General features: G+C 41.9%; 2 protein-coding genes across 9 annotated transcripts in view; one reads left to right on the top strand and one right to left on the bottom strand.

Moving 5' to 3' along the window:
- Positions 1 to 2044: 2044 nt before the first annotated feature.
- LOC111956516 (olfactomedin-like protein 2B) lies at positions 2045 to 7625 on the top strand. Of its 3 annotated transcripts, none has more exons than XM_023976973.3 (8): positions 2045 to 2520; positions 3589 to 3855; positions 4135 to 4242; positions 4354 to 4530; positions 5049 to 5241; positions 5499 to 6119; positions 6276 to 6452; positions 6628 to 7625. In XM_023976973.3, exons 1-8 carry the CDS (start codon positions 2323 to 2325, stop codon positions 7227 to 7229), a joined length of 2343 nt encoding a protein of 780 aa, XP_023832741.1. In that variant the 5' UTR covers positions 2045 to 2322; the 3' UTR covers positions 7230 to 7625. The 3 variants fall into 3 exon arrangements, with proteins under 3 accessions (XP_023832741.1, XP_023832739.1, XP_023832740.1); XM_023976971.3 differs by having other exon boundaries at positions 5046 to 5241; XM_023976972.3 differs by having other exon boundaries at positions 2046 to 2520; positions 5046 to 5241; positions 5502 to 6119.
- Positions 7617 to 24168, bottom strand: part of LOC111956517 (cyclic AMP-dependent transcription factor ATF-6 alpha) — a 46847-nt gene continuing 30295 nt past the window's right edge. For all 6 annotated transcript variants that reach the window (XM_023976978.2, XM_023976979.2, XM_023976977.2 and 3 more), the window contains exons 15-16: positions 17227 to 17311; positions 7617 to 8591 (exon numbers count right to left, since the gene is read on the bottom strand). In XM_023976978.2, the coding sequence (XP_023832746.1) occupies positions 8401 to 8591; positions 17227 to 17311 (276 nt within the window). In that variant the 3' untranslated portion in view covers positions 7617 to 8400. The remainder of the gene's footprint in view (positions 8592 to 17226; positions 17312 to 24168) is intronic.

Below are 24168 nucleotides of genomic sequence, written 5' to 3'. Positions count from 1 at the left end.
ACAATCTGAAGTCTACCGAGCCATCCCAGACGTTCCAATATTTTAAAATGTCTGATTTTATCTGCACAAAATGTGCAAATGCTCTTGTAGTGTGAGATGTRCAACGACAAGTTGAGAACGGTGATCAGCAGTAGCCAATGAGAGCTCGCCAGAGAAGAAGCCAAAGATGATGACGTTGTATTGCATCACCCAGAATGTGTAGACTATCGAGCAAGAGCGATGACTACTACTAATATGCAGGTGTACTTTTTAACCAAAGCCAAAGTGTCAAATCAATACAGCTCTGAAGTTCACAAGCAATGTTATTCAATAAAAAATGTATTGGCTAGATATTTCAACTCTGTATGGCAAGCGTGAATGTCTGACTGAAAACGTTTGAGGCTGCTTTGAGCCACAGYTCGTTCTAGCTACGTTACCAATCTAATCACGTCATCACATCATTGTTTTCGCGAGACTGCGTGGTATCGAGAATCCTCACGATCAAATGAAAAATTTTGTATTGTGTGACCGCTGTCTGTGCCACATTGTTTAGTGTGCGCACCACTACGTTGAAAAGAGAAACAACTACAGGAAAGACGGTTGTTTAATGTGAGAGGCTCAGTGATGTTAGGGTTAGGAGTTAGGTTAAAGGGTTGAGGTTAGGGTTAGGGGAAGAGTTAGCTAACATGCTAAGTAGTTGCAAAGTAGCTATAAAAGTACTAAGTAGTTGCAAAGTTGCTAACTAGCTAAACTTGTCCGTGATGAGATTCCAACACACAACCTTTGGGTTGCTAGACGTTTGCGTTATGTGTTGGCTTTTGCGTTAAGTAACCCTATGTCTTATGTAACCATACCAAACGTAACATACCATACTCATTTGAGTGTCCCGGATTTTTGTTTATTTTTGTTATGGCTAGTCTATGAGACCAGGCTGTTCTATTCTATTTTTAAGATACACTTTTAGAACTAGAACACAGAATAAAGTGTCTTAGTTGGAGCAAAGGTGAGATGAAATTACATGAAAATACATTACTGTTTCTGGCCCCCTGACACTATATGATTTGAGAAACAAGAGTTCATTAACCCAAAACAAGATAATCAAAAGTCTGTTGCAAGTTAAACATACAATATTGTCATTATTAGGAAATACACCCTGTATTATGGCTGTTCACTAAAGAATATATGAAGAATAATACTCACTTATCTTAATTCCCACATTGCTGGAATGTTGGTAGAATAATTTCCATTACATAAAACGATGCTGACAGGAGTAATCCCCTGGATGGCGCTATCGTGTAAGGTTCGCCATCGGGTAAGACTTACCCTCACACATTTCCCCTTTATTTCCACCACAAATAGCATAAACTCAAAGTAGGTCCGATTTATGAGCTTTTATGATTTTAAATCAAAATCGAATAAAATGTTATACGTCACATGCTTCATAAACAACATGTGTAGACTAACAGTGAAATGCTTACTTCCCAACAATGCAGAGAGAAAAATATAAAAATAATATACAAATAATAATAGGAGGAATAGATACACAATGAGTAATGATAACTTGGCTATACCGAGTCAATGGGCATGGGGACATTTAGGGAGATATGTTCATATAGGTAGGGCGGCAGGTAGCCTAGCGGTTAAGCGCGTTGGGCCAGTAACAAAGGTCGCAGGTTTGAATCTGCAAGCCGACTGGGTTAAAAATCTGATGATGTGCCTTTGAGCAAGGCACTTAACCCTAACGACTCCTGTATGTCGCGCTGGATAAGAGAGTCTGCTAAATGACAAAAAATGTAAGGCTAAAGTGACTAGGCAGCAACGTATGTGATGAGTTAGTTTGCGGTCCWTAAAATAAAACCACCTATAACAATACCCTACTCGCCAGGAATTTAAATGAATTCACTCAAACATTTCCCAAGGGCCAAAAGAGGCATTTAGGCTACAGTTTAGATGGGGGTATACAATTAAAAAGAAAGAMCATCCCTTCTAACGTTATTGTTTCACATCCAATCTGTGGGACAGACTCCACCCTGTATCCAATATGGTCAAGTCCTTCCCATCTATCCATAACCAACCATGTTCATTCACCTCCAACTATCAACAGGCATCATACCTATCACTTACAGCGAAGGCAACACAATTGCTTTTCACCTGAGAGGATTCAAAATTAATTTCGGATTCATTTCGATTGAAAGATCACAGACATTTTCTTTAACCATGGACATTTTCTTATAAAATGTGGATATTTCAAACTAGTTGATTTCTTTTAGAATTCGCTGCAGATCGTTTCAAMGGCATACTTTTTTGATTGGCAACGTCTCAATTGGGCACCGGGTAATTTAGATGATGATGATGTCTAGGTTGCAGCTATTGCTCCTGTTGTGGTGCGCCATCGCCCTCACTTGGGCACCAGTCGCATCCAGCGATGTGATGGAGAACTCTCTGACAGATGTCCATGATGGAATTAAAGAGAAACTAGAACAGACCGAGGGACCACTTCTGGATGATGAGATGGACAACCAGGAGAACGTTTTAACTCAGGTATTTACGACCTCGCTCTGGATTTGTTCGGATTGACAGGCTAGTTTTACGCATAGCCTACCTATACAAAGCCAGGTGCGACATTTAATCACAGGGGTGAGGAAGAAAATGGCATTTTCTCAAGCATTATAATTCATAACTTTTGAGTATAGAATATTAATAATTGATACTTCATCGTCTATGAGTACTGGCCTGGGAAAAGTTTAACTATTATGTTGAGCACTTATCATGCGTAATTACACATGCACACAGAGCATTGCCATTATAGTCAGTATTGGCGTTTTGCTATGAACCATAAAGCATCTGCAATGCGATGCGATAAATTGAAGGTGGTTGTTTTACCCAGCAAACCAAAATTGGTTCTGTGAACGTTCCCAGAACATTCATTAGGTTGCCCCAAAACGTATAACACAAAAACGGTCCAGCTGTGCTGATGATTATGCAATGTTTGTATAAATCATTTGCCTGATGTTGCAAGAACATTCCCAGAACCCATTTTGTTAATACATTACCTGGAAACCTAATAAGAACCGTAGGGGAATGTTCTGCGGTGGTTGTTACAGAAGTTGTGCACAACATTCCAAATATATATATATATTTTTTAATTCTGGGAAGGAAAAAAACATTTTGTTATCAAAAACATAATTGGAATGTTTTTGGGATGTTTTCATCCTAATGTTAGATAAAATCCTAACTGGAACTTTATAGGAATGTTAGCTAATGTCCTGCGAATGTTCCCGGTCTGCTTGGTAGTTACTTTGTAAGTGATTTTTTTTTTAAAACAGTATTTTTTCTACATTAGTCGATTCTTAGTCATTAAACCATTTTCAATGTGCAATGTGCATAGAGTATTTGGTATCTGAGAGATGAGATGGTGGTTTTTCCTATGTAGGACTAAATGTATGCATTCTCATGAATATGCTGTGTTGTTCCATATAAGTAATCCATTTAAATAGTTACTTATATCTTATAAGAAATTGCACCAATGCATGTCTGCGTGAATTGTGTAATGCTGTGCTCCTTCATTGGTGGACTACCCATGCTCTACCCATCTCTTCTCCATTGTAGCTGCTGGGTGATTATGACAAAGTGAAAACGCTGTCGGAAGGCTCTGACTGTCGCTGTAAATGTATTGTCAGACCCCTGAGCAGAAGTGCCTGCAGGCGGATAGAGGAGGGTGCAGCAAAGGCCGAAGACTTTTACACAGTGGAGACTGTGACATCGGGGCCCAATTGTAAAAAGTGTGCATGCATAGCCCCGCCCTCTGCTCTGAATCCCTGCGAGGGAGATTACAGGTTCAAGAAGCTGCAGGAGGCGGGGAAAGATGACATCAAGGTAATACACAAGCGCCTGCATCTCTCTGAGGGGAGACAACACCACGCGGCTTCCTTCTTAAAACAACCCCCATCTGCGTATTATCTTTATCAAACAAGGAGTTACCGCATGTCCTCCTACAGTGGAATATTTCCTCAAACTGTACTTGATCTGATGGAAATGTCCACATCATAAGCGGTTATTGAATACGGCATACATGACAGTAAGACTTTACAACTAAAATAACATGGAAAGATGTACTGTGATTATTCTGACTACTGTGTGATCTTGCTTTTACAGCTCTCAACAATAATGGAGTTACTGGAGGGAGCGTTTTACGGGATGGATCTGTTAAAGTTACACTCGGTTACAACTAAACTTCTCAACAGGGTTGACAATATAGAAAAGGTTTGTATACTGACACTCATAGGCATTTCACCGTCATAGCTTATATACCTTAAAGTCTGTGGTTGTGGTACTGGCTTCTCACCCTTTTGCTTTGCCTCTGTCGGTGTCCAGACCTTTTCTCGTAACCACACGGAGAAGGAGAAAGTGAGTGTGAGGAGCCGCTCTAGTGAGGAGAATGAGAGAGAGAAGGAGAGAAGAGCACAGCAGAGGATGGAAAAGAGAAAACGTCTGACTGAGCTGGAGCCGTCCCTGCAGAAGGATACGGCTGCAGCCTATGCTAACACAGAGGTAACGCGCACACACACACTATGCTAACACAGAGGTAACGCGCACACACACACTATGCTAACACAGAGGTAACGCGCACACACACACACTATGCTAACACAGAGGTAACCGAGGCTGTCAGTCACTCCAGATTTAGAGTGGAAACGATGGCGAGGGATTAAGGTAGCCAGTAGCCTGGCAGCGTCTTTAGTACAGTGGTGAGATCCAAACTAGTCTGGGTTCTTGACTACAAGTTTCCAGACAGCCCAGAAAACAATGACTTAAAATGATCGTCTTACTTTGAACCTCGACTGCATTCATTTTCACAAAACCAATGCGATCAAAACCATAGCATTTGTAGCCTAGTAYTACAATTAAGAATCAGAAACAGAAATCTTTACTGCCATGCAACAAACAAATGGTTTGCTAAGAATTTATTGTGTAGTTACAGTTCAACATGTATAGTACAGTTGTCTCACTAAAAGCTTTACGATAACACATGTGATTTGGTCCTTTGTGATTGGATCCTCCTAAAGAAGAAGTATGAGGAGCGCTACGTGGGGGCCAAGGGCCAGGGGGCCACCAGGCCCATGCTGAAGAGGAGCCAGCCAGAGGACAGGGAGGAGCCCCAGTGGCCCCTGAAAGGCAAGGTGGGGCCCAACGGCATGGTCATCAGAGGGGTGACCTTCTACAAGGCCAACACAGTGGACGATGGAGCCGGTGAAGAGCTCAGTAAGTCAATTTATATACCGGACATAATACTAGAATAACTAACATAGCAGTAGTCCATCCAGTTCAGAACATACAGCAAATCTTCCCATTGATTTTAGTGTTGAAGGCTTCTTTTTTTAGGGGGGGGGGGGTCTCTACATTGGGGCTATGCCTATAGACATGTTTTGTTCTGGGTTTTTAATAGGACATTGGAGAGGCTTCTTGAGTATATTGGTGTAAATGCTTCTTAACCCTTTGTGCTGCTCATTCACCACCAGCAGCAGAGGAAGCCCTGAGCGGTGATGGTTCCATGGACCTACTCATCGATGACCAGCTACTGAGACCCACCCAGCCCAGACCTGTGGCAGGCCCCCCAACACCTGCATCCCAAGACAGGAAGGGGAACCCAGATGACCAGGCGACTGACACCCCCAAAACAGCCACTAGTCCCCAAAGGAATCCCATTACATCTGCCCCTGGAGCTACCGGGACACCATCAACCACTGTTTCCATCCCGACCACCACCACCATTCAAACAAACACTAACACAACGGTTGCGACCACCACAACCACCATTCAACCAGCGACTACCACAACCACCACTCAACCAGCGACTACCACAACCACCACTCAACCAGCGACTACCACAACCACCACTCAACCAGCGACTACCACAACCACCAYTCAACCAGCGACTACCACAACCACCACTCAACCAGCGACCACTAGAAAACCTGAAACCGTGTCTGTATTGACCACGTCTCCAACCACTGCACTGCAAAATGTCAACAGCACCACAGCCCCGACAAGCAAGGTGACTAGTGCGCCCAGACCCAAGCATCACATCAGCTGGACAGAGGGCCACTCAGAGGTTCCCTCGGCGACCCCTAAAGTCCCTGGTAAAAAAATATCTTTGGTTGATGGGGTATTTGATTTTCCAAAGTCACATTTTAATTTGATACTCTTTTCTGGTGGAAAATAGTATTCATTTTTTGATCTTTAAATACTTGAGGAAAGTACATATGTTGTCTTTATCTCTGTATGTTTACTAACAGGCCTGTGCAAAGACACTCTGGCCACCATCTCTGACCCAGTGACCCATAATACCTACGGCCGGAAGGAAGGTGCCTGGATGAAGGACCCGAAGGGCAACGGAAATTTAATCTATGTCACCAACTACTACTATGGCAACAACCTACTGGAATTCCGCGACATGGACACCTTCAAAAAAGGTATTCTCACAATTGACTAGTCCCAAAACCGAGTAGCTGTTTAGGTTCTGGGTGCCAAGATTACAAGACAAACATGGCAATAGATTCATGTAATGGTGGAATTTGATTCGTGTGATGTGCATCGCTCAGTATAAAGAATACTCTCTTATTTCTGCATTGTCTTGTTTCCTGTCAGGACGCTTCACCAATTCCTACAAGCTGCCGTACAACTGGATCGGCACGGGTCACGTCGTATACAACGGAGCCTTCTACTACAACCGGGCCTTCTCCCGTGACATCATCAAGTTTGACTTGCGTCTACGCTACGTTGCGGCCTGGACAACGCTGCATGACGCAGTGTTCGAGGAGGAGGAGGACACCTCCTGGAGGTGGCGAGGACACTCGGACATCGACTTTGGGGTGGACGAGAGCGGCCTGTGGTTGGTGTACCCTGCGCTGGACGAGGAGGGCTTCCACCAGGAAGTAATCATGCTAAACCGTGTGAACCCAGCTGACCTCAGCCTCCAGAGTACGTTCAGAACAGGCCTGAGGAGACACTTCTACGGAAACTCCTTTGTCATCTGTGGCGTCCTGTACGCGGTGGACAACTTTGAGCGTATCCACGCCAATATATCCTACGCCTATGACACGCACACACACACCCAGATGATCCCCAGATTACCGTTCACGAACAACTACACGTACACAACGCAAATCGACTACAACCCCAAGGACAAAAAGCTGTACGCATGGGACAACGGTCACCAGGTGACCTACGATGTTATATTTGCATATTAAAAGCCGTGGAGTAGTGATAAAATAAAAAGGGACCAGCACTTTTTTTGTATAAAAGTTTTTTTTAAATATATAAAAAAATTGCCTTAGTGGATTGTAGAGCAGTCTACAGGGCCTTTGTGTTGTACTGTATAATTCACATTTTGGTGCTCTGTCTTTTATTGCTCAAAATGGCTCCCGTGTTGTCCCGGCGCATGTTGTATTTTATATAATGGTCACGGTCTTTAACTGCCCAAAGGGCAGCAGGCAAGATCATTCAGCGAAGCAAGACAAGGTATTTTCTTACTGCTTGTTAGAAGTTTAAAGTGTATGTTGTATATACTTGAATTAAAAATAAAACTGTTAATAAAATATGCATTCAAACATGAATGCTGACACACAAACAAGTCATCAATATTAGGACTTGTTACTGTCCATGGTTTTATTTCAGAAAACCCTTTTAAAAGGTACTGCAAATACCATGATAAACCTTCAAGCAACTCAAAGAAAATTAGGTCATTATTACACCCTCATTTTACACATTTCAAAAAATGCAAATAACGGCCACCTCTTACAGTTACATGATGTTTGTATGATACATACAAATGAGTCTTGCGTATAATTGTTTGAATGTCTCATTTTGCTCACTCACCAACATGGCTTTAAAAAGCAACAAGCATAACATCACAGGATAGGTCTATTCACTTTTAAGTATGTGCAATATATCTTGTTAACATGGCTTAATTCCATCAATAGGGTCCAGAATCAATTAATATGTTTTGTATTAAGCTATTTTCAATTTAGTTCAATCTAAAAGAGTGCTATAGCAGTAGGGTCAAGACAGTGAAGGTTACCAAAGGGTTCAACTCTAAGTCCACTATTAATTCTACCAAAATACCTACAGTAGATGCCTGCATTGGCATTCTGTCCATTTAACATGAACCAGACGCTCTAAACCAAGCAATATGGAAGTAAACAGTTGCTGGACAACTTCTTTAAAAAGTCTTAATAGATTTGGAACATCTGAGGCACAGGGACTTGTGGAATGTGGAAGACAGAGGATGTGCGAATCTGATGCTAAACATTTCCAGAGAGGAAGACAAGGCTGCTTTTTTGTCACAGTTTATTAAATACACCAAAAGGTTGGTAAAATGATAGGTTTTTAGATTGCCAGGCCTTTTAGGTGAGGCCAATATCAGGCAGAGTCTGATAGAACACCAACCGATGCTGATGCCTTTCCGTTGGCATGGGTGGATTGGAAGTCAGTGGTGTTGGCGCGTAGGATCTCTGGGATGGTGGAGGTTTTGATGTGGAGGATCTTGGTGTCCATGACCTCACAGTCAATCTGCATCATCACCTCAAATGTGTCGTCCTTGATGACAGAGTCTGTAATGGAATACGATCAAAGTCAAAAATATGATTATAATGAAAATCAAAACCCTTCAATGGTTCATATTCAGTTGTCTGGAGTCTAGATGCCTCAACAGTCAGAAGCCACATCTGAAGTTTTATGTAATACAAGCCTCAGCACCATCAGCACTTTTTAGCAGACATCTAATGTTTGGAATTTGAGTTTCACTGTATAGGCCATTTGAGAGGATCTCCTGACAAGATCCCATTATACTGTCTCTCCATAAGGATCCCATCCCAAAAAGTCTGTCCTCTTTGCACTCTAGATCCCAAAAGTCATTATCTGGTTCACCGCCTTCTCTCGGAGACCCTGTCTGGCGTCAGGTGGCTGAGGAGCCTGCATTACTGCTGCAGGGTGAGCCCCGGCTCCTAGAAGAACACCTGCTGAAGCCATCAGCCACACAACCACCGGAACGGCCAGGTCCATGTGGCTTAGCTGATGGGAGGAATTTACTAGCACATGGAGGGATCAGGTTTTGGATCTAAAAGCTGATTAATGCATACGGAAATTACATCGGAAAGGTTACGCAACCGGTGCATTTTGCGGACACGTGGTGCTGTAGTGCGAGGGAAGTATGTAGGTGTTTTCTACTTAAGCAATAAGGCCAGAGGAGGTGTGGTATATTATCAATATACCAGGGCTAAGGGATGTTCTTATGTCCGACGCAACGTGGAGTGCCTGGACACAGCCCTTAGTCGTGTTATATTGGCCATATACCACAAATCCCAGAGGTGCCTTATTGCTATTATAAACTGGTTACCAATGTGATTAGAGCAGTAAAACTCAATGTTTTGTCATTCCTGTGGTATACGGTCTGATATACCACAGCCTTCAGCCAATCAGAATTCAGGGCTCAAGCCGCCCAGTTTACAATATAAGTTTGATGATAAGAATACAGCTGATTTGGATGGTCCTTCCGTTTGTGTTCTGAATGTCTGATTGAGAGAGAGAGAAAAGWGATGCTCACTCGGCAGAGAAAACCATGACCGTCAACTGTGAAGACTACGTAAAACGGAGCTGTATACAAGTTATAAAAGACTATGCATGCCTGCATGCATGAGATAATCCACTATATAAAAAATATTACCCAATAAAGTGAGATAAATATGCCGTGTACATTAAATTACATTGAATTTAACACATTATTTTGTTACTGTTCTTTTTCAAGAGTGCTGAATCTGACAGACAGTATTTTTGTGCACTGAATCAGAGTTTTTGAACGCCTGCATTTTCTCTAGATGACAGTGTTAAGGTGTTCAGTTGTTTGGGAGACAGATTATTATTCCAAATGGCACACCTGTATATTGATACAGACCATGAGCCCAGCTAATTCCAAATGGCACACCTGTATATTGATACAGACCATGAGCCCAGCTAATTCCAAATGGCACACCTGTATATTGATACAGACCAGGAGCCCAGCTAATTCCAAATGGCACACCTGTATATTGATACAGACCAGGAGCCCAGCTAATTCCAAATGGCATGCCTGTGTATTGATACAAACCTGAGGTTGGAACCGGGATAAGGAACAGAACCAAAAAACKGACAAAAATCGGAACCGGGAACGAAAGTGATTGATACTGTTCCGAAACAGAACTGTTATGTTAAAAGCATGGTAATAATTTATTAACTTCTTATGGCTACAAGGGCAGTATTGAGTAGCTTGGATGAAAGGTGCACAGAGGTGCCCATAGTAAACTGCCTGCTCCTCAGTCTCAGTTGCTAATATATGCATATTATTATTCGTATTGGATAGAAAACACTCTGAAGTTTCTAAAACTGTTTGAATGATGTCTGTGAGTATAACATAACTCATATGGCAGGAAAAAAACAGAGAAAAAATCCAAACAGGAAGTGGGAATTCTGAGGTTGGTCGATTTTCAACACAGCTACTACAGAACACACAGTGGGATATGGATGAGTTTGCACTTCCTACGGCTTCCACTAGATGTCAACAGTCTGTAGAACCTTGTCTGATGCCTCTACTGTGTAGTGGGGCCGAAGGAGACAGGAAATAGTCAGGTCTACCATGACCTGGCCATGCTCTGACCATGTGCGTTCACATGAGAGGGAGCTCTGTTCCATCGCACATCTGAAGTCAATGTAATTCTCCGGTTGGAACGTTACTGAAGATTTATGTTAAAAACATTCTAAAGATTGATTCAATACATCGTTTGACATGTTTCTACTGACTGTTACGGAACTTTTGGACATTTCGTCAGCTTTTAGTGAACGCGCTTTCTGAATTTGTATTTGTTTACCAAACACACTAACAAAAATATTTGGACATAAATGATGGACATTACCGAACAAAACAAACATTTCTTGTGGAAGTGGGAGTCCTGGGAGTGCATTCCGACAAAGATCAGCAAAGGTAAGTAAGTGAAGATTTATAATGCTTTTTATGAGTTTTGTTTACTGCACAATTTGGCGGGTAACTGTATGGCTTCCTTTTGTGGCTGAACGCTGTTCTCAGATTATTTAATATAGTGCTTTTGCCATAAAGCTTTTTGAAATCTGACACAGCGGTTGCATTAAGAACAAGTGTATCTTTAATTCTATGTAAAACATGTATCTTTCATCAAAGTTTATGATGAGTATTTATGTTATTTGACGTGTCTCTCTGCAATTTCTCCGGATATTTAGGAGGCATTTCTGAACATGGTGCCAATGTAAACTGAGGTTTTTGGATATAAATATGAGCTTTATCGAACAAAACATATATGTATTGTGTAACATGAAGTCCTATGAGTGTCATCGGATGAAGATCATCAAAGGTTAGTGATTAATTTTATCTCTATTTCTGCTTTTTGTGACTCCTGTCTTTGGCTGGGAAAATGGCTGTGTTTTTCTGTGATTTGGCGGTGACCTAACATAATCGTTTGTGGTGCTTTCGCTGTCATGCCTATTTGAAATCGGACACTTTGGTGGGATTAACAACAAGATTACCTTTAAAATGGTATAAAATACATGTATGTTTGAGGAATTTTAATTATGAGATTTCTGTTGTTTTAATTTGGTGCCCTGCACTTTCACTGGCTGTTGTCATATCATCCCGTTAACGGGATTGCAGCCATAAGAAGTTTTTAACATTATTTCACTTCCGGGCATTTTTTTCAGTACCACAAAAAAAATGCAACAAACAAAGAGCCTATGCAAAGCTCTCAATGCCACTCAGAAACATATTCCAGTGTCTGCCTGCCAGCTGAAAATCTTTGCCAGTGTGTGTGTGTGCGTGTGTCGGCTACCTGCCCCTCTGAAGCATAGGCTACTGTAGCCTACAATACGTTACAAGCGCGATTCAGAAATTAGGGAGAGATGTTTACTTGGATCCATTTTTTCAATGCTAGTTAAGGATACTATAGTTATCACGTTTCACATTGGATGTATTTCCTTACAAAACGTTCTGACGTGTTTTTAATTGTGGTGCCGCTCTGCACACACAAGCTTGTTATCTAGCTAGCTATCTTGCCCTGGTCAAACATTAAGCCAACTCTCAGAAGGTCAAAGACATTCAAAATTCCTCCATAGGTATAATTCTGTGGGCCTAATTCAGATCATGCATGTCCAGCACTTCAAGCCAAGCCACCTTCACCCTCTCTCACGCGCTCCCCACCTGAAAAATGTTGCGCCTTACATAAAATCATGCGTAATGTCTGTCCATTACGCATGAAAACAACTATAGCGTGCCCGCTCCAAACTATCCGCACTGATTGGTGAAGTAATCTACTGTCGTGCTTAAAAAAGGAACAGAAAGGAGCGATATAATCCGGCATGTTTTTGGGGGGGTTGAACCGGTTCAGAACTTTATTTTGCAGGTCGGAACAGTGGAATCAAACGCAAAAAGTAAGCGGTTGGAAAATAATTTAGGTTCCATCCCGATACAGACCATACCAGAGTACAGCAAATTTCCAAATGGCACCTCTGTATGTTGACAGACTGGACAAGCCCATACCTAATTCTAAATGCCATATGTGTGTACTCATACAGACCATACCTAATTCCAAATGGCACACCTGTATATTGCTAGACTTTACCTGAGCATAGCTAATTCCAAATATCACCCTTGCTGATACAGACCAGGCAGGTCTACTAATTCGAGTCAGCCCACAGCCACTCATCTCACTCCCCCAAAATCCCTTTCTGTCAGCTCCCCATCCAGTTTCCCTTTGGGGTTACTCGGTGAGATGGGTCTTTGGGTGAGACCAACCAGAAACTTAACCATGTAAACATGATAAAATATGTTGGCCTGTTAACACGGCAGAGTGAAGTGGCTTATTTCAAATCATGAGGGAAAATACTCAATTGCCTTTCATTATCCTTCACATACCATGCAGTCCCTTCAACTGAGGCCAATATTGGTTATGATAAGGTTACCCAAAAGGCCAACTGGCATTTTTGCACAGTATGTTGCAGACCCGAAGAGTGATTCGGAGGACAAATCCACTGTTTTATTAGAGTAGTAAGGAATATCAAAGACATTTCTACAGATGGAAGCTATTTATGGCAAAAGGGGGTCTTTCTAAACAACCACACTCTATGGCTGGGGCAAATTACAACCTACCGTTACAATCATCTGGCAATTACAGTGCATTCGGAAAGTATTCAGACCCCTTGACTTTTTCCACATTTTGTTACATTACAGCCTTATTCTAAAATTGATGAGGAAAATATTTAATTCAATCAATCTACACACAATACCCCATAATGACAAAGCAAAACATTTTTTTTTTTGCAAATGTATTAAAAATGTAAAACAGAAATACCTTATTTATATAACTATTCAGACTCTTTGCTATGAGACTCAAAATTGAGCTCAGGTGCATCCTGTTTCCATTCATCATCCTTAAGATGTTTCTACAACTTGATTGGAGTCCACATGTGGCAAATTCAATTGATTGGACATTATTTGGAAAGGCACACACCTGTCTATACTGAATAAGGTCCCACAGTTGACAGTGAATGTCAAAACAAAAACCAAGCCATGAGCTTGAAGGAATTGTCCGTAGTGCTCTGAGACAGGATTGTGTCGAGGCACAGATCTGGGGAAGGGTACTAAAAAAATGTCTGCAGCATTGAAGATCCCCAAGAACACAGTGGCCTCCATCATTCTTAAATGGATGAAGTTTGGAACCAGCAAGACTTTTCCTAGAACTTGCCGCCCGTCCAAACTGAGCAATCGGGGGAGAAGGGCCTTGGTCAGGGAGGTGACCAAGAACCCAATGGTCACTTTGACAGAGCTCCAGAGTTCTGTCAAAGTGTTTTCAAAGTGTTTTCAAAGTGTTTTCCCATCTCCACCTCTATGGAGATGGGAAAACCTTCCAGAAGGACAACCATCTCTCCAGCACTCCACCAATCAGGCCTTTATGGTAGACTGGCCAGACGGAAGCCACTCCTCAGTAAAAGGCACATGAAGGCCCGCTTGGAATTTGCCAAAAGGCACCTAAAAGGACTCTCAGACCATGAAAAACAAGATTCTCTGGTCTGATGAAACGAAGACTGAACTCTTTGGCCTCAATACCAAGCATCACATCTGGAGGAAACCTGGAACCATCCCTACGGTGAAGCATGGTGGTAGCAGCTTCATGCTGTGGGGATGTTTTTCAGCGGCAGGGACTGGGAGACTAGTCAGGATCGAGGGAAAGATGAACAGAGCAAAATACAGAAAGATCCTTGATGAAAACCTGCTTCAGAGCGCTCAAGACCTCAGACTGGGGTCGAAGGTTCACCTTCCAACAGGACAATGACCCTAAGCACACAGACATGACAACGCAGGAGTGGCTTCGGGACAAGTTTCTGAATGTCCTTGAGTTGCCCAGCCAGAGCCCGGAATTGAACATCTCTGGAGAGACCTGAAAATAGCTGTGCAGCGACGCTCCCCATCCAACCTGACAGAGGGGTATTGTGTGTAGTTTGAGGGGGGAAAAAAACAATTTAATACATTTTAGAATAAGGCTGTAACGTAACAAAATGTGGAAAAAGTCAAGGGGTCTGTTACGTTCTCCAGTTTCTGTGTTGTTGTGGGTTTGTATGTGTGTGTATTTCAGGAAATGGCTTCCTGGAATCCTAAAGCAGCTGATTGGTCGGCCCCATTGCTGATTGGAGCTCTGACACCTCCCTCTCATCAGGGGAAACAGATGTCTCTTCAATTACCAACTCCTTCACCAGCTTGATAAAAGCCAGTGTTCCTTTGTCAGGGGGGAGAACTTGTTTTATGTCCTGTGTTGGTTAGTGAAAGTTTTGTTGATATTATTTTGTAGCCACTCCTTCAGAGGTATGTGTATGCCAATAGGACTTAGTGTTTTTGGTTATTGAAATTGTTCACTTAAACTATTGGTAAATTATTCTGTTTCATTTGTTCCCAGGAGGGGAAGGGGAACGCACCTTGGGAGTGTTTAGGCAAGAGGCCTGCGGGCGTACATAACCTGTAGTATTGAATCTGTCTATGCACACTAGGTAAGACCTGGGTGGACCACCACCTGTATTTTGGTTAGTGCGCCAGTTGGGTCTAAAGGTTAGGTGGGAAGGCAGGTAAGGTAGGAGAGGGGCTCTTTAATTTTTACTTTCTTTGCTTTGGTTCCATCCAGCCCCTTTTCCCCACATTACCGTGTAAACTGTATTTTTCTCTGCCTCTGGCATCCTTCCCCGCACCTACGATCACATACTTTTTCACTCCACGGGGAGTTGAGGTGTTGCGTTCCCTCCTCCAAGAGGCGTATGTAACAAGATCTGAATACTTTCTGAATGCACTGTATATGCAGACACCTCTGTGCCTCTCCAAGGATATTATCTAATGATATGCAATGAGCATAAGATATCCTTTCAACAAAGCCATAAGCACATCAAACTAATTCCTCTCTGGCATCCACTTCTGCACGTCCCAGAAAAACTGAAAGTGTGAGAACAAGAGAAAAAAATATTTGTCCGGATATATATGAGAGAGAGAACAAGAGAAATAAATATATATATTGAGAGAGAGAGAGTATGGATAGAGGGTGCTGAAGGTACACAACAGGGTGGCAGGCATCTTAGCGGTCAGAGCGTTGGGCCAGTAACCGAAAGCTTGCTTGTTTGAATCACCGAGCCGACAAGGTGAAAAATCTGTCGATGTGCCCTTGAGCAAGGCACTTTACCCTAATTGCTCCAGGGTGGCCGTTGATAATGGCTGACCCTGGCCGTGACCTCTCCGAGGTTGTCTCAGTTGGGATATGCAAAAAATATATATAATAATTTCCAACATACACATGCGTATTAATACACACTTGTACATGTGTGAAAAAGGACAAATATAAGCAACCAACAAGCAGTCCGCGTACAGTTCTGTTTTGCGAGATGGTGCACAGCTGCATAACAAAGTTGATCCATACGACTCAGAAAACCGGTCGTGGAAAGTTTCAGACCATTAAGAGTGTAAAGAGGGTAAGAGAGGCCTCTGCAGTTCTCGGTACTGAGGGGCCTCTGAGACGCACTAACGTATGTTCACAAGGGCCTGGCTGTTGGCCATGACGGTGGGGCTCCTGGATTGAGGGCAGCCGTTCTCCAGAGGACTGCAAGGAGGAAGGTTTTCCTTTGGCCGGAGACCCCTGTCTGTAAGGGCTGAGCTTTGAGAGACAGTATGGCTGCGGAATGGATGAACTATGATAATAGATCCAAAGCACAGTGGTCTCACAGCACTTACTGCTGAGCATAGAGTTTCTATGAGAAACTGTACATCGGAAACCTCAGACGCTATGAGAATCAAGTGCAGTGGCTGTTTTCTAATTTGGAATTTTCACATTTTATACATCTTAACAAAACGTTTGAATGCTAATCATAGTACATATTATGGCAATACTTAGTAGCTTAAAATACAGACCTATAAAATGTATCAATAATTAATCATAACTGCACACAAAAAACTAAAACATTCTGAAGCCTGAGGGGACAGAACCCAAACAAAGGAGGGTGAGTAAATTCCCCATGACCTAGTAAAATCTGACTCATATTTTCAAGCACTCCTCTGAAACTTAACCCTACCCGGTCACTGGAGAGACAGTAAATCACCTAAGATTAGAAAAGAAAAATGTCCTGTACAGTACTGTCTCTGAACTCCAGGAACTATATATTCTTTCCTTAAAAGGGTATGGAAAATACAACAGCGTTCCGCTATCATCTGTATCCAACTTCCTTTCCTTTTCTTCAGGGTAGAAGGGACACCAACAGACCAATACAATTCCCCTCAGCAAAATAGCCTAATTCATTGCACATGCCAGAAATACAAAGAGCTTAGCTTACACATGAAAACGATTTCTGTTACTGACTCAATAGGAAGTAAATACAGAGTAAAGCTTTCAAGACTAGAAGAAAAAGTGTGTGAGTATTCATCCACCGCACTAACAATCAGTTGTTGAAGCTGGTTCAAGGTTTCACTAAACTAATGACTATAGTTACAGTGATTGTAGGTTTTCTGTTTATACACTGTGGGTAGGTGGAGGTGTAAATTGGCCGTGGCTTCTGATTACGTGAAAGCTCTGCTCTAAAATGTACAATACACTTCCTTAGAGTTCAGAGTCAAAAGTTGATATTTGGCATGCTGTTGCTCAGTTCACATTGTCTACTGGTCCTTACCGTTCATATTAATAGCTGGTAACACCAAGGACATCTTTGGCCTGCTCCCCTTGCTGTGGTTGGTTGCAGGGAGCAGAAGGTGATCCTAGAGACACAGAGAGAGAATGGGGGATTAGAGAGTGAATGCAGTGAGTCATTACTCAAGAGTTCACCTAGTCTTTAGACAAGAAGGAGATACATTTGACAGTAGAGATGTTGTGCTGTTCAGGGCGGATTTTCTCTCGCAAATCCCAGTAGGACTATGCATGTGGACTCAATTTGATTGAACCTTTATTTAACTACAGTACCAGTCAAAAGTTTGGACACACAGACTCATTCAAGGGTTTTTCTTTATTTTTACTATTTTCTACATTGTAGAATAATAGTGAAGACATCAAAACTATGAAATAACACATGGAATCATGTAGTAACCAGTGGCGTAAAGTACTTAAGTAAAAATACTTTAAAAGTACTACTTAAATATTTTTGGGGGGTATATGTACTTTACTATTTATGACAACTTTTACTTTTATTTCACTACATTCCGAAATAAAATATTGTACTTTTTACTCCATACATTTTCTCTGACAACCACTAGTACTTGTTACATTTTGAATGCTTAGCAGGACAGGAAATGTCAAATTCACGCACTTATCAACAGAAGACGTGGTTGTCCCTACTACCGCTGGCCTTGCGGACTCACTAATCACAATTGCATCTTTTGTAAATAATGTCTGAGTGTTGGAGTGTGCCCCTGGCAATACATACATAAAAACAAGAAAATGGTGCTGTCTGCTTTGGTTAATATAAGGAATTTTAAATTATTTATACTTTTACTTTTGATACTTAAGTATATTTTAGCTATTCAATTTACTTTTGATACTTAAGTATATTTAAAACCAATTACTTTTAGACTTTTACTCAAGTAGTATTTTACTGGGTGACTTTCACTTTTACTTGAGTAACTTTCTATTAAAAGGTATCTATACTTTTACTCAAGTATGAAAATTGGGTACTTTTTACACCACTGGTAGTAACCAAAAATGTGTTAACAAATCAAAATATATTTTATATTTGAGATTCTTCAAAGTAGCCACCGTTTGCCTTGATAACAGATTTGCACACTCTTGACATTCTCTCAACCAGCTTCACCTGGAATGCTTTTCTAACAGTCTTGAAGGAGTTCCCACATATGCTGAGCACTTGTTGACTGCTTTTCCTTCACTCTGAGGTCCAATTGATCCCAAACCATCGCAATTGGGTTGAGGTCGGGTGATTGTGGAGGCCAGGTCATCTGATGCAGCACTCCATCACTCTCTTTCTTGGTCAAATAGCCCTTACACAGCCTGGAGGTGTGTTAGGTCATTGTCCTGTTGAAAAACAAATGACAGTCCCACTAAGGGCAAACCAGATGGGATGGCATATCGCTGCAGAATGCTGTGGTAGCCATGCTGGTTAAGTGTGCCTTGAATTCTAAATAAATCACACAGTGTCACGAGCAAAGCACCATCACACCTCCTCCTCCATGCTTCACGGTGGGAACCATATATGCAGAGAGCATCTCTTCACCTACTCCGCGTCTCACAAAGACATGGCGGTTGGAACCAAAAATCTCACATTTGAACTCATCAGACCAAAAAGACAGATTTCCACCAGTCTAATGTCCATTGCTCGTGATTGTTGGCCCAAGCAAGTCTCTCCTTCTYATTGGTGTTCTTTAGTAGTGGTTTCTTTGCAGCAATTCAACCACGAAGGCCTGATTCACRCAGTCTCCTCTGAACACTTGATGTTGAGATGTGTCTGTTACTTGAACTCTGTGAAGCATTTATTTGGGCTGCAATTTCTGAGGCTGGTAGCTCTAATGAACTTATCCTCTGCAGAAGAGGTAACTCTGGGTCTTCCTTCCTGTGGCGGTCCTCATGAGAGCCAGTTTCATCATAGCGCTTGATGGTTTTTGCGACTGCACTTCAATCTTTCTGGATTGACTGACCTTAATTTCTTAAAGTAATGATGGACTGTCGTTTCTCTATGCTTATTTGAGCTGTTCTTGCCATAATATGGACTTGGTCTTTAACCAAATAGGGCTAGCTTCTGTATACCACCCCTACCTTGTCACAACACAACTGATTGGCTCAAACACATTAAGAAGGAAAGAAATTCCACAAATTAACAAGGCACACCTGTTAATTGAAATGCATTCCAGGTGACTATCTCATGAAGCTGGTTGGGAGAATGCCAAGAGTGTGGAAAGCTATCAAGGCAAAGGGTGGCTACTTTGAAGAATCTCAAATATAAAATATATTTTGATGTGTTTAACACTTTTTTGGCTACTACATGAATCCATATGTGTTATTTCATAGTTTTGATGTCTTTACTATTATTATACAATGTAGAAAATAGTAAAAAGAAAAGAAAAACCCTTGAATGAGTAGGTGTGTCCAAACTTTTGACTRGTACTGTATGTAGTCCCACTGACGTCAGAATAACTACTTCCCAAGGGCGACCTGATATCAATAAATGTACATAATTTACAGTCATGGGTGCCATGGTCAAGGGGAGTGACTACAACCCAAACAATGCCTCAAGCCACTGTCTGTCCACCTATAGGCTGACAACAAGAAAAAATACACGTAATGACAGACCAGAGACATCCAGACACTTCCGTGGCCACTGCAGCCATAACTCTGAAGTGCACGCACCATGAACCCCACAAGGCACAAGAGGTACGGAATTCACAAAAAAACGTCCTAAAGAGAACTTAAGGCCAATAAATCTCAACATACATTGACCTCTGACCATACCTTTGACTGTACAATGTTTTCACAGTTTGGGGTGTAAAGACAGTCATTGTTTGAAGAGACAGGCCAAAAACAGTAGTTAACAACAGCGTTGACACCTGGACAGCAGGTTGTGACATACACATAAAAAGAACAGGAGAATGATGTGGTTGTAAATGTATTTTAAAAGTAGACAGCTGGGGCTGTAAGAAAATAATCAATGATGGGCACATTAGCTAGACAAGCCATCCATTGTTCAAAGAAATAAATCACAAATCAAGCACATGGCCATTAAAACCCAGACCATATCAGAGACAGTCATTTCTTGACACAAACCAAGGCTACTTTTCCTCCATTTCTATTAAGTTGGCAGAGTTCAAATGCATCTACATGCTGTCTGATCAGCTAGTCATCTAGGTTCCCTCCATGGAACCCTAGCCTTTATTAGAGGCATGAACACAGTAATTCAAAGTCCTGTTAAACATCGGTGGTCTGGGAGAGGAGACCCATGCATGGTTGAGAGACCACTGTCCTTCTGTGTTTGATTTAGCCTTCCTGCAGTGCCAGGTGGGTCGGTTCTGCAGTTTTGGGACTATTCCATTGGTTCTATTGCGGCAGGCAAACTCAATCAAGCCCAGCTACAGTATTTGACAAGATTTTAAAGAGTTAAAAACAGAGCTGTTCTTGCGAGAAGAAGTCACGGAAAAACTAGGAACTTCAGCCCGAAGCTCACTGATGTAGAACAGATATACAGTAAAGTAGGTCTCCAGACTGAAGAGCTACGGGGTCAATTAGGATCATTGAAGTTAGGGCTCCCAAGGACTAGTTAACATATCAAAAGAAGCCCAAAAAAGTCAGATGTTTACAGTAGACTAGAGTGACGGCACAGAGGTAAATATTTTGTTTTGAAGCCAGCTGCCACTCTGGGGAGTACGTATGACTTTACCTCAGATGGACATAGATGGCTAACATAAATGTTAGCATCGGCTAAAAGTAGCTAGCTACATGATTGGTCTGCTTCTGAGTAAAATATCGGCGCCAGTACAGACTGGCTCGGATCAGCACAATACAGTGTCTAAATAACAGTGTAAGTAGGTGGAGATTAACATTGAGAAGACATGGAAGCCAGGGTCAACTGCACTTATAATAGACTGAGACTCTGGTTCTGACCCAGCCCTTGAAACAACACCAGTTCTAAGAAGCTGACAGAAGTAAGGAGCTTAGTGAAAAACACACACCAGGCACTGTTCCCCATTGGGTATTCACAGCACACACAGGCACAGACACACGTGATAACACACACACGTACACATGGATTTTGTATTGTAGATATGTGGTAGTAGAGTAGTGGCTTGGGGGAACACACTTAATGTGTTGTGAAAAGTGTCAGGAAACGTAATGTCATTTTGATTGTATATACAGTTGAAGTCGGAGGTTTACATACACTTAGGTTGCAGTCATTAAAACTCGTTTTTTCAACCACTCCACAAATTTATTGTTAACAAACTATAGTTTTGGAGAGTCGGTTAGGATATCTACTTTGTGCATGACACAAGTAATTTTTCCAACAACTGTTTAGATTATTTCACTTATAATTCACTGTATCACAATTCCAGTGGGTCAGAAGTTTACATACACTAAGTTGACTGTGCCTTTAAACAGATTGGAAAATTCCATATTTGATGTCATGGCTTTAGAAGCTTCTGATAGACTAATTTACATAATTTGAGTCAATTGGAGGTGTGGATGTGTTTCAAGGCCTACCTTCAAACTCAGTGCCTCTTTGGTTGACATCATGTGAAAATAAAAAGAAATCAGCCAAGACCTCAGAAAAATAAATTGTAGACCTCCACAAGTCTGGTTCATCCTTGGGAGCAATTTCCAAACACGTGAAGGTACCACGTTCATCTGTATAAACAATAGTACACAAGTATAAACACCACGGGACCACACAGCCGTCATACTGCTCAGGAAGGAGAAGTGTTCTGTCTCCTAGAGATGAATGTACTTTGGTGTGAAAAGTGCAAATCAATCCCAGAACAGCAAAAGACCTTGTGAAGATGCTGGAGGAAAGATACAAAAGTATCTATATCCACAGTAAAACAAGTCCTATATCRRCATAACCTGAAAGGCCACTCAGCAAGGAAGAAGCCACTGCTCAAAAACCGCCATAAAAAAGCCAGACTACAGGTTACAACTGCACATGGGTACAAAGATCGTACTTTTCGGAGAAATGTTCTCTGGTCTGATGAAACAAAWATAGAACTGTTTGGCCATAATGACCATTGTTMTTTTTGGAGGAAAAAGGGGGAGGCTTGCAAGCCGAAGAACACCATCCCAACCATGAAGCACGGGGGAGGTAGCATCATGTTGTGGGGGTGCTTTGCTGCAGGAGGGACTGGTGCGCTTCACAAAATAGATAGTATCATGAGGGAGGACAATTATGTAGATATATTGAAGCAACATCTCAAGACATCAGTCAGGAAGTTAAAGCTTGGTCGCAAATGGGTCTTCCAAATGGACAATGACCCCAAGCATACTTCCAAAGTTGTGGCAAAATAGTTTAAAGACAATAAAGTCAAGGTATTGGAGTGGCCATCACAAAGCCCTGACCTCAATCCTATAGAAAATTGGTTAGTAGAACTGAAAATACGTGTGCGAGCAAGGAGGCCTACAAACCTGACTCAGTTACACCAGCTCTGTCAGGAAGAATGGACCAAAATTCGCCCAACTTATTGTGGGAAGCTTGTGGGAGGCTACCCGAAACATTTGACCCAAGTTAAACATTTTTAAAGGCAATGCTACCAAATACTAATTGAGTGTATGTAAACTTCAGACCCACTGGAAATGTGACGAAATAAATAAAAGCTGAAATAAATAATTCTCTCTACTATTATTCTGACATTTCACATTCTTAAAATAAAGTGGTGATCCTAACTGAAGTAAGACAGGGAATTTTTACTAGGATTAAATGTCAGGAATTGTGAAAAACTGAGTTTAAATGTATTTGGCTAAGGTGTATGTAAACATCCTACTTCAACTGTAACTGCCTTAATGTTGCTGGACCCCAGGAAGAGTAGGCTAATGGAGATCCTTAATAAATACAAATAGAGCCTATCAACAGCCACCTTCAGGAGAATGAAAGAGGATGGATTATTGCTGCGTTGGTGCTTCAAGAGCTCATGCTAGCAGTCTTCAAAAGGACACATGCTAGCTGTCTTCATGGGGATACAGTAGGCCTGCCCCCCATTCGGCTCTTTGGCAGAGGTTGTAATAGCGGCTAGGTCTGAACTCTAAGAGACCACACGTTTCCATGAGTTTTGAAGAAAAGAAAAAAAGAGAAGGAAAAGAATCCTACCATTTTGTTCAAAAACATCTATTCACTTTAGCGTAGTACCCCAGTGAGCCAATTATCCTCAACAAAAGTGATTCAGGCAGTGTAGGCATGTATATAATTCCTGATAATCACATCCCCCTACAAAACCTTTGGGTTCTGCTGTTCCTTCCCACAGCAGCCCAGGTCTACCCATGTGCATCAAGTTAGTGTTCTGCTCTTTCCATCACTTGCGTTGTGGCGTGCGCTTTGGGACAGGCCAATGAAATCAGAAGCTGCTCTGTTCATTCCATCAGGCCAGAGAGAGGGCTGAGGCTTAGGAGAGCCGACTGCAGCTGTGCAGTCCCTCCCTCCCTCCTCTACTGTACATTCTTGTCTACTGGTAGGTCTCCATGGCTGGCTGAATGACCCATTTGAAGGCTAGAAGTACAGATCGTACAGAAGCCGGCAGCCACATCCAATAATGTCACAACGCTTGTTTGCAGAGTGCCATTCATCCAGTTACTGTAAATACGTGACACTCGCTTAAAAAAAAGAAACATTTCACAAATGTTGAACTTCGTCTCCATCATCTCCAGCACCACCCCAACATATGTGAAAATGGTGTTTCTATTTGTTGTAGTAAAACAGATTCAAATGTAGATATGTTCCTTTAAGACCGTCAAAGTGTGGAGGGTTTGACTCATTGACAACAACGCAATGTACAGCTTATGTACAGTAACTACTGGAAAGGAGCATACTTGGTTTGCCAGCAAACGGTTTCCATTGACGCCATGATACCAAAAAAATGTATAAGAGTCCCTTATCCGGTCTGAATGATGTAGGCAGGTCTGAAAACAGGTGGTGGGTGGG

The sequence above is a fragment of the Salvelinus sp. IW2-2015 genome, linkage group LG32 (assembly GCF_002910315.2).
Source record: "Salvelinus sp. IW2-2015 linkage group LG32, ASM291031v2, whole genome shotgun sequence".
NCBI classification, from domain to species: Eukaryota; Metazoa; Chordata; class Actinopteri; order Salmoniformes; family Salmonidae; genus Salvelinus; species Salvelinus sp. IW2-2015.
The sequence above is the reverse complement of the archived record's forward strand: the minus strand, read 5'-3'. Positions and strand labels throughout refer to the sequence as shown.